Source organism: Lupinus angustifolius, unplaced genomic scaffold (genome assembly GCF_001865875.1).
Source record: "Lupinus angustifolius cultivar Tanjil unplaced genomic scaffold, LupAngTanjil_v1.0 Scaffold_35_64, whole genome shotgun sequence".
Taxonomy (NCBI): domain Eukaryota; kingdom Viridiplantae; phylum Streptophyta; class Magnoliopsida; order Fabales; family Fabaceae; genus Lupinus; species Lupinus angustifolius.
Genome location: NW_017720800.1, coordinates 1 through 11,171, shown reverse-complemented (window position 1 = coordinate 11,171; position 11,171 = coordinate 1). Strand labels below are relative to the sequence as shown.

Genomic DNA, 11,171 nt, shown 5'->3' with positions numbered 1-11,171 from the left:
CACATGTGAGTTACAAGTATTGTGTGTTCATATGTTTATGCATGTGATATGGTTATGAGTAGAATGTTGATTATATTACTTGATATATTGGTAATGTTGGAATAAATGGTAAGTTATGAATCTCTTCATGAGGTCAATGATAAATGATGAACTGTATGTTAAAAATATATTTTTTTGTATATGTTTGCTATGCAGATGGCCAACAACAACACTCACACTCGAGGCTATCACTTAACGATGTCCCCGATGGGACAATGGGATAGTGATGAGCACAGATACACATACACAGGCCCCTGCGGTCTGTCGTTGCACATGGTGTGCAACGGGTCATCGATGATGATCCCTCAACCTGACACCTACATTGATGCTTCTTTCACCTTGCCGCCAAGGGGGCTAAGGTCTCCAGAGAATGGACTTCGGAACCCGCCAGTCAGGAGTGATGGCGCTGTTCCCTCCCGCGGTCGAAGGACGTGGTCGGATTGTTTGGATGCTCCGTCATCTAGTAGAGCCCAGAGGAGCCGGGTTCTTGGAGGAGGTCCCTGCAAGAAGGCTCCGATTTTGAGAATGTCATCCCCTCCGAATTATGCCGCTGGGTTATGGCATAATGAAGTGGAGGAGGAGGACGAGGTCGTCGAGCTCGTAAATGTAGAGAGCTCGGTGGAGGTGATCGACCTTGTGTCGGACTCGGAAGAGGAGGAGGACCCGAGTGAGGGGTCCAACATTCCTGGGAGTTAGCTCGTGGTCAGTCGATGTCCCCTTTTTGGTTTTTGTTGGGGGCTGTGTTTCTTTTTGATTTTTGTATATGTTAGTGGCGATGTAGTTTCCGCCTTGTTGACTTAGTTTGTATGAACTAGTCCTGACTTAACCGATTATATGCATTATGTTATTCAGGAAATTGTGAATCAGGTTAAGTTATCATTCGATAACGATAAGTTGATTTTCCGCATTCGAATTACTTAAAGTGATGTCCCGGAAAAGGAAGGTTTTGAAAAGTAAATAATTTTTTATCACCAATTCAAAAAAAAAAATACCCATTTTTCGCAATGTTTTTTAGAAGTATTTTTCGGGGCGTTACATGGGCTATACACCAGAATATCATCAAAAAAACCAACACATTATTGTGGAGTTGCTCCTTGAAAACAAAGTTCATGAGACTTTGGAATGACGCTAGGGCATTAGAGAGCCTGAAAGGCATAACAAGCCATTCATACAACCCTTGGTGAGTCCTAAATGCTGTTTTATGCCTATCCTCTGGAGTAACACGGATTTGATGATATCCCGACTGTAAATTCAATTTGAAAAAATAGGAAGCTCCAAATAATTCATCAAGCATCTCATCAACGGTCAGAATTGGAAAACTATCTTTAATAGTTATTGCATTCAGAGCCCTATAATCCGTGCAAAAGCGCCACGAGCCATCTTTCTTCTTAACTAGTGAAACTGGTGAAGAGAAAAGGGCTTGTACTTGGTTGTATAATACCTTGATTAAGCATATTAGAAACCATCCGATGAATTTCAGATTTTTGAGAATGAGGGTATCGATAAGGTTTTACCTTAACCGGATTGCTGCTAACAAGTAAGGGAATAGAATGATCTTGAATTCGTGGAGGAGGTAACCCTGTGGGTTCATCAAATACATGCCAATAAGATTGAAGTAAGGTAGCCAAATCCTCAGGTAATGCAGCCAGGGCATCAACAGATTTACGTTCCAAGAGGGAGTGGAACTGAAGAGTGTAAGATACGTCAATAGAGTGAGTATTTTGCAATCGACGAATGTGATGAAATTGGGTCTGACCTAGTTCTTTCACAGAGTCACCAATTAAAGTGATGAATTTGTTGTTTAAGTAAAACTTGATGGATAAAGCATCATAATTTGAGACGTGAGGTCCCAAGGTTTTGAGCCAAGGGGCTCCGAAAACCAAATCAGCACTAGTGATTGGGAGTAAGTATATGGGAGGTGGAGTGTATGACCTTGGATTGTAACAGGAAGGTCAGGTATGAACCCTATAGCCATGAGGGAGCTGCCATTACCCACCAAAACCTGAAATCGGTGTGAATCTTGAACTGGAATTTTCAAGTATTGTGCAATGCACGACTGAAGGAAGTTATCAGAACTTCCACTATCCAACAAAACTTGGATTTGAATACCCTGAATCTGACCTTGAAAATGAAGAGTGTCGGCCCTAGGAACACCTTTGAGAGCATGGAAGGATAAATGATGTTCGGTGTTGTCCTCCAGTACCGGAGGAGAATCCGTGGAATCTAGTTGATCATTTTTCAGCGACTCATTTTCAATGTCATCCACTTGTAACAAGAGAAAATGCTTATTAGGACATTTGTGTGTAGGTGAGAATTTGTCATCACAGTAAAAACATAACCCTTTACAACGTTGAATTTCAATCTCAGCAGGGGTAATACTACGAACATGACGTTGTCGTGGGTGGAGCATTGGTGGGGTAGGTTGGGTTACAGGTGTGGGTAAGATGGGGTTTGTGTTTCGGTTTGTAGTGATGGGGTTGGTGTATGTGTATGGGTATGGTTTACTGGGCTGGGAGTTGGGCTTGGTAGATGGGTTATATTTTTCTTCAGACAATTTAGCAAGGGAAAAAGCCTTAGATAGTGAAGGAGGATTTTGGGCTACTACCTCTATGCGAATTTATGGTTTAAGCTACTAATAAAACAGCCCAAAATAGCATCAGGACTAAGGCCATGGGAACGATTAGCGAGTGACGTGAAAACATTGTAAAAGGCACTGACGGTGGTGAGTTAGGTAAGTTTGAACAGAGCAGGTCGGGGGGATTCAAAAGGGGATGGTCCATATTCCAATTCCAAGGCATGTGTAAATGAAGTCCATGAATGAAAAGGGTTGTTACGAGTCATCATCTGGAACCAATGAATGGCATCCTTTTCCATGTGAACGATTGCGATGGTGAGGCAGTGGTGGTCCGGTGTGGAATAGTAATAAAAGAATTGTTCTGCTTTGAAAATCCAATTTAAAACCTCAGAGCCATCAAATTTGGGAAAGTCGAGCTTGACATTTCTCACTTGGAATGGCTGTTATCACTAGGAAGAAGAACCATTAGAGTTCATACTACCATTAAAAGCGGGTGTGAGTTGGAGAGTGTTGAGTTGAACTTCGACTCGGTCCAGTCTGGCCATATCAGCGTGTCATGTCTGGACGTAGTCGTTATGACGAGCGTCGGCATCCTCCATCATTTTTTAGCATTGAGATTGTTAATGGTAGTCTCCAACCCTTTCATACGAGTGTTTTCCGCCATGGTAGAAGATGAAAGCACCAAATGTAATGGTTAGGAATTTGTATGAAACAAATCTGCAGACTTTTAAATTGCTGACTGAAACAGTACAAGGAAGGTAAATGGAAATAGGCTATGTGAGGTACTACACACAATACTCACTTCTAGGAATGTAAAAAGCTATAAAGTAAATCTAGAAGAATCAAAAGGAATGCCAAGGGGAAAGGAGAATATTCTTAATATTCCTCCATCCAAACCCTTTCCTCATACTTATGCTGCCAAAAAGGAATATTTACGGTTAGGAATCCTCACTCTTTGCCCTCTCCTTGGTTCTATGATGTGCAGATCTATTGTCATTTGTCCTTCATTCCTTTTATTTTGTCCTTTTCCTACCACTGTCTCAATCCCTTTTTCATTTTCATCCTTACTCATAACAATATAGTTGTCTATTTGAGGGACCCTTGAGCTCTGTTTTGAATAATTGATTCATGTTTGAGGGACTGTTTCCATGATTTGACAATAATGTTGGGAGGAAACCATTTTGTGCTATGTGGAAGTAGAGAGGTTTTTGTTTTAGAAGGATGTAGAGGTTTAGGATTCCACGACAACACTGGGAAGAAACATGCATGAAAGAAACTGGGCAAGGGAAGAATCAGAGAGGTTTGTGTTTTTATGGAGACAGATAAAAATGTTATGAATTTGGAAGGTTTGGGTGAGAGGATGAGAGATTTTTATTTGTTTTTACTAAAATAACCTTGGGAGAGACTTAAGTTGATTTAAAAGCGATAGAAAATTTGACAAATTTTTTGGGTACATATTGCTACCTTCATAGAATGGGGTGGACTCATCTTAACAAATCCCTATAATTATATATAAATTTACAAGTATAACTATAGATACCATTATATTATTAATGTGGGCTTATAGCCCTTAAGCCATTATAGCCATTGTGGCAAACTGCTGGGACCCGGCCCAACTGTACAAGTTTAAAAGTAAATCGAGTAGCAGTCATATCCATTTTTTAGCCTTTGACAGTTTGCAGCAACATAAATGAACATTCTTTTTATGCACCAATTATCCAAATGGAATAATTTTCTAACTAATAAATAAAGCTAAATGGAATAAATAAAATTCTGATAGCTTGAAAATATATAAAAAGGATAAATAAATAGTAATCCAAGAATTCATTCTCTCTACCTTAGTCAACCCCCTCCCCCCTATATAGAGGACCTATCTATTCCTTGGCTCCATGAGCAATGTCCTTGCCAACAACTGCAATTATCTATTGTATCATTATACAAATGTGGGTCTGTCATTGGGAAAAGAAGCCACAAGAAGCCCAAGAATCCCATTATGAATGCTATACATACTATCCCTGGAAAAGAAACAAATATGTAATCTTTAGGCAGAAACAAGTGTTCAAAATCTGTTCACATGAAAATGTATGGGAAAATCATCAATCCAACATCAATGGTTCTAAGAAGAGCACAGCTTACTATACTAAATTGTACCCAAAAAAATACAAAGTAGCATTGTTTAATTCTCATTTTCTTTCTGTATATGACGAATACTAGATTAACAGGTCTGATTAAGAGTATGGGGAAATCTCAAGAGGAACAAATGATCTCTCTCAAGTTTAAACCTTGGATAGATTTAAGATAAAGTTGTACCCAACCATATGCGCAAAGGCACTTACATGTAAACCATCATACTAGTTAAATCCATATTAAAAATCAAAATAAACATACTTTCACTCACACAAACTTACAAATAATGATATAATTTGTATTTGATTCAATGTTAGTGTTGCGGAGTGTAACGAGAGAAAAGGTAGACATGTGATGAATCTGTCTCACTCAACTACACTGCGGAGTGATTTTATAGAGGCTCTACATGATAACTAAAAATGAAAACAGAGAATTCTGGCCTATTTATGTAAGATATCGTATGATATGGCTCTGCAGTAATCTATACTTGGATTCCAAAAAGTATATCAAATGTCGATTAATTCATTAACCATGTAATTCCACAAATGTAATATACTGTTAGAAATTGTTGTAATTTTCAAATGAAATATTTATTTACTCCAATAATTTCGTATTTTCTTATTTAATATATACCAAGAGCTTAGTGTTTTACAGTGACTTTGATTTACTTAAAAATGAGGGACGACCCAATATACTGTTAGAAATCAAAATTATACCTTTTATCATATAATTCGAGAGTTGAAGATGAAAGAAGCTTCGAAAAAGATGAAGAATGACAAAGTAATTGGACCAGATAATGAGGTCTGGAAGGTTCTAGGAGAACAGAACATTAACTGACTCACAAAGTTGTTTAATAAAATTATAAGGTCTCAAGAGATGCTAGACGAGTGAAGGAGAAACACTTCAATCCTTATTTATAAGAACAAGAGAGATATACAAAATTGGACAGAGCCTAGGGGATTAAGTCCATGGGCCATATTATGAAGCTATGGGAGAAGATAATTGGGCGGAGGTTGATACAAGATATAAACTAAACCTCAAAATCTATTATCGCAACAACAACCAAACCTTAATCTCACTAAGTATGGTCAGCTACATGGATGGAAGTCATAATGCTGTATCATAAATTATGTTCATTGACAAAGCATTGATATCTAAAATTTTCCTAATTATTTCACTTATTGTTTTCTTGGTCTCCCTGACATTATATTCTTGAGCTCTAGAGCATCAGGAAGATGAGAATAATTCAAGAAATGGAAGACATGAGAAATCAAAACAATAAGAGCTCTAGAGCATCAGTACTAAGGATAAATTTTGATAGTAATAAAAGAGAACAAAAATGTAGCAATGAAAACAATAAGAGTTAATAATAAAAGCAGTTTGACATATTATAACCATAGAAGTGGATAATTATTTCAATCTACATAAGAAACTTTATGTGCTTACCATTTCTACGTGAAAACAGTACAGGCAGTCCCATAAAATTACAATATATGTGAGCAACCAATGGAGAAATAAGATGTCCTGAAAAGCACAGGCAAAAAGACTATTAAAAAACAGAAATAAAAACCAGACCAATCAAATACAAGGAATTAAGTTGATAACAAGTCATGAGAACTTATCCAATCCAATAAAACTGCTGTTAGAACTTATTTAACTGCTAACTACAGCAGATTTTATGAAAGAAAAACAGGATTCAATTAACAGTGAAGAGAACGACACCAAGTCAAAATATTGAGTACTTGTCTCTTTCTTGTCATTTCAACATGCAACAGAGATAAACTTCAGAACTAATGAAGAAACTGCAGCAATATACTAATGCATACCCATTTTATTATTGTCAAGGTCATTTTAAAAGACAAAAATATGGTTAGATCCCCTAATTTGCAAATTTAATACTAAACTTGTTGATCATATATAATTAGCAAGTCTATAATTATAGAAAATATATCATGTATTATTTTTAAAGAATATTATTAGAATAAAATAATCATAGCGACAATTGTCTTTCAAGCTCAAGACTACATTTCTGTTCCTATCTAAAGCACAAAGTCATATTAGAGCGGTCCTACACATCCCAGATTATAAAGGCTTGATGGTAGGCCGACTGTACATTACACTTATCACTTGCTTTTGTTCATGTTTCTACGTTTTCTCAATATTTGATCTATCCCGGTACTCAAAATCAGTCTCGCTTTGCTGTCTCTGCTCATGCTATTGCTGCGTGCATGCCTAAATCAAAACATCTTCTGAACTGGCTTGAAATCCAAATTCATAAGTTCCTAGTTTCTGGGCAAGCCTTAGAATCATGTTACAGACATCATATTGACCACATACAACCCAGAAAATGTCAACTAAATAGTAAGTTTTCCACGCTTCTAAAGCAGAAAGCAGTTTCACTGTATATGTTTGAAAGTGAGGTTGCTGAATAAAACAACTAAGAAGTCATACAGATAGATGGACAGGGTGTTAATCTAAGATGGAGACTCAGAACAAAAAGGCTCGCAACCTTCCATGCTCCAAGAGCTAAGAGAAATAATAGCAGAGAAGAAAAGAAAAGAAACAAGGCCGGGAAGAAGATAGTTTTCCAGGCTCCATTCAGCAAATAATAGATCGGCGACCTAACATTTTCCATTATACATGTAGCATAAGTAAGTTATATGATGTCATTATCCAACCATTCTTTTCATGCAATGCTGTATTCATCTGAAATTGTCACAATTGAATGGAAGTCGGACCTTATATAACATGGTCATGCCTAGCGTGTCAAATTGTGAACCGCATTACCTGATGCAACCTGAATACTGCGGTTGTGGTGACCTCTGCAATCGCATCACCTCGCAATTGCGGTGTGATAGCGAATCATAATGATATGCCTACATCGGGAAGCAACACAACCATATTCATGCCGCATCAGACCGCATTTGAACCTCATTTGGGCCACATCAAATTAGAAAACATTTTTTTATCACAAAATGTTTCCCACCGCCAAGGCCGCAATACAGTAATCACAAGTTAAAAACTAGTCATGACATACGACATAACAATGAGTCAAACATCACATACCTGTTCGAATGAAAAGAAAAGATGCATATGACCCAAAGATAACAGTGTAGCCAAGCTGAAGACCTGTAGACACAATTCATTTTATAATGTGAGATTATTATCAAACAAAACTAAGGGTAGATTTTTGAAATGTATCGAAATATAAACAAAAGAGATGAAAACCACACTTGTAAGTCTTTCATAGAACAAAATCCAGCCATAAATAAAGTAAACATTGGCCATACCTATAATCATAGCAGCCTTCTTTATTCTGTAGTTTTGCTTGGTGTAAATCTCCATGAAGTGATTTAAATGTGCTGTAAACCAATCATGCAGTGAAACTTCTTATTAAGTCTTGCAGTTGAAAGGGACAACTTTATTTGCTCATTATTTCTTCACTATAAATCTAAATGGGAATCCCAAAAAAATCCAAATGGAAGTTTACTATCATAACTCTTATCTTGCATATAAGCAACCCAAAGTATGCAATAATTTCATAAGGGTGTACAGAAATTCCAAAATTGTTTGTATGCTTACATCTTAAGAGAACGCTGCAGAAATGAGGGCAGGGGTTTGTGTAAATATATGCACACAATGTAACATGTAGTTCTTAGTATTTATTCAAAGGTGCCACTTGTTTTAAATATAGATATAAATGCATACAGTTATTTTTTAATTTATATTTAAATTTTATACAAATGAAACATGTTGCTAAATATAGCACTTCACAAACTTGAGCTCTACTGAAACTTAGTGAAACACCATTGTTTAAATCCCAAAAATAATATAATGGATGCTTGATGACTTCTCCTGAATATTTTCTATTTATTAAATTCCAAACGATAATCATTTATATATAACAGGAAACTCTGCTCTATAACCTGGTCAGAATCAGATACGCATTGACATCTAAGAACTAACCCAAGCTGAAGAAGATAGGGCAAAGAAGTATGACGCTGTATGTTCGAAATCCTCCACAGAGAAGTAAAGGTATCATGCCCGCCCTAAACACTAACTCTTCAGTAATGGGTGCCTGTTGTATGGATCATAATTAAAGATTACCACATCGCCATTGCATATAACACATGAAAATGAACACAAAAAATAAAAGTTCAATCACGTAGCTGTACTAAAAAATAGGAACATAGAATCTTCCTATAGTTTCAGCATAATTATGACAGAAGAAGTGATCATGGTAACAGTACTAACCACAACATAGTTACGCCACACCAAAACATTTGACGAAATAGCGGATAGCCAGGCAAGAAACCTCTGCGAGAAATATTTACAAGTAGCAAACGAAAGGCTGCCACCAGAACTTCTGTGCTCTCTCCAAGAATCCAGCAACAAAAGAGACTTGTTGAACAAAGATCCGGCATACATTAAAGAGGTCAATGAAAGAGGAAAGACCACTGCTTGCCACTGTTTCATACAGAAAACCGTATTTCAGCAATGAAATTTAGGAATGAGAGTGACCTTGTTTGTTTTCCAATCTGCATATCATAACAAGAGTATAATTTGATATCACCGCAGAAGAAAAATACAGTTTTTAACCTTTCTATTTCATCAACACAGTTTAACCGAAAAACATTATAATAGGAGTAAATACTCAGATTCGTCCATGAAAACAAATTCACCTCCAGGTAAGTTCCTGAGATATAAAAAATCTCAACTTGATCCCTAAGAATCTCATATGCTAGTTAAATAGTCCCTCAAATTTATCATCAAAAGACTAATACAATCATCATTTAAGAATTTTAGGGAGCAAATTAACATATCCATTTATCAAGTACTAAATAAGGACTTTTTCTTCTTAACGAATTTTGGAATTTAGTCTTTTAATAATGAATTTAACCTATGAATGTGATTGTTACTCACAATATGATCAACTCGGATGCCATAAACACCGAATAGTTCCTTTGTTTGCACCTGCCCACATGTTCAAATAAATTGATGCGAACAACAAAAATGGCACATTAGTTAAGCATTATAACATATAAAATTGGAAATTGAATTTATATTGTCCAGCCAGAGCACCACGCCACCACCCTTATATCTAAAAAGTGTAATACTCATGCACTATCAATCTAAAGATTTATACACAATCACTATATCATCCAGCACTCGTTTGTATGGGCTCACTATGTATAAAACTTTTATATTATCGGTTTCTCAAGTCTAAATCAGCTATTTTGAACTAAAATATTTTACTTTTTTGGTACCATAATAAACTATCACTATAAACTAATTTAAAAAAAAGAAAAGTAAACAAAGAAAGCAATTTAATAAAGAAAGGGAAAAAACATACGGGGAGGATGAGAGCGGAGATGAAGAGGGAGATAATGGATGAAACGACAGCGCATAGGAAGCGTCGGATCATGTAATTGGTGAATGAAGAAGGAGGAGGCAGACGAAGGAGCAAGGTGGGAGCGTATAAAACGGCGACGTATAGCAAAGCCATCGATATGGAAGCGATAACCACGACGGGTTTTGAAGCGACACCGTCTTGTTCCATTGTTAGAGGTTGTTGAAGAAGTAACCCTATAGAGGGAGTGGGAGAGACGGACATAGAAAGATAGAGTGTTATTGAAAATTGAGAAATGATGATAGAGAGGGGCTGTTGTGTTTACTTCTGGTTGATTTCTTCGGTTCAGGACGACTGCCCCGATTTTGAAGCTTCTAAGTGAGTGTAAGTCAAACTTGAAAAATCAAAATTTTAAAGTAAATATGTATGATCCAAACACAAAATGTATTACTTGTTATTATTATTATTAAGTTTTTTTATTTAAATTCAAAATTGAATAATTTTCTATTTTTTCTAATCATAATGGATAACATATCAAATAATATATATTATAATATAGAAGATGTTAGGTATCAGTGGCTAAAATACACCAAGAAGGGGTTGAATAGGTGTAGCGGTCAGAGTATCCGCTTTTTTTAACAACAAATAATGCTGAAATAACCCCAGATTAATCGATTAACAAAGAAGAAATAATCGATTAACGCAATCAACTTAATCGATTAAAATAGCTCAGATTACACAAACAAATTCGGTTTCTTGCACGATAATCAATTGAGATCGAAGCAAATATACAGAGCTAACAGAAATATCAGAGTTACAACAGTATAGTATAGAAACAGAATATTACAATTAAAACAACTATACAAAGTAATCAATTAATGCAATAAAGAGAGAGGGAAAGAAAAAGCCTGCAACACAGTTTTTATCCTGGTTCGTTTGTGAATCCACTTGCAAACTACATCCAGGCCTCCCGGCTGATCTAGGAGATTTTTCTTCACTATAATTGAAATAACGTTTTACAAACAATTCTTCCAATTACAACACTTAGACTCTTTCTTGAAACTAAAGAACCTTATCCCT

The 11,171-nt window shown here is 36.3% G+C and overlaps 1 protein-coding gene across 1 annotated transcript; it reads right to left on the bottom strand.

Annotated features, from left to right (window-relative positions):
* Positions 1 to 4,361: 4,361 nt before the first annotated feature.
* Positions 4,362 to 10,477, bottom strand: LOC109338667 (CAAX prenyl protease 2). Its single transcript, XM_019575952.1, has 8 exons — positions 10,095 to 10,477; positions 9,665 to 9,715; positions 8,996 to 9,208; positions 8,708 to 8,819; positions 8,032 to 8,103; positions 7,808 to 7,870; positions 6,188 to 6,265; positions 4,362 to 4,629 (listed from the first exon to the last, which is right to left on the bottom strand). Exons 1-8 carry the CDS (start codon positions 10,353 to 10,355, stop codon positions 4,472 to 4,474), a joined length of 1,008 nt encoding a protein of 335 aa, XP_019431497.1. The 5' UTR covers positions 10,356 to 10,477; the 3' UTR covers positions 4,362 to 4,471.
* Between the last annotated feature and the right edge of the window lie 694 nt (positions 10,478 to 11,171).

What these genes read in the sequence shown, in the direction of transcription:
- LOC109338667 (XM_019575952.1), bottom strand. Translation starts at nt 10,355, where the DNA reads ATGTCCGTCTCTCCCACTCCCTCTATAGGGTTACTTCTTCAACAACCT. An exon ending in TGTGGCGTAACTATGTTGTG is followed by an intron (nt 8,820 to 8,995) that starts GTTAGTACTGTT and finishes TCCATACAACAG; the next exon opens with GCACCCATTACTGAAGAGTT. An exon ending in GAAGGCTGCTATGATTATAG is followed by an intron (nt 7,871 to 8,031) that starts GTATGGCCAATG and finishes TTGTGTCTACAG; the next exon opens with GTCTTCAGCTTGGCTACACT.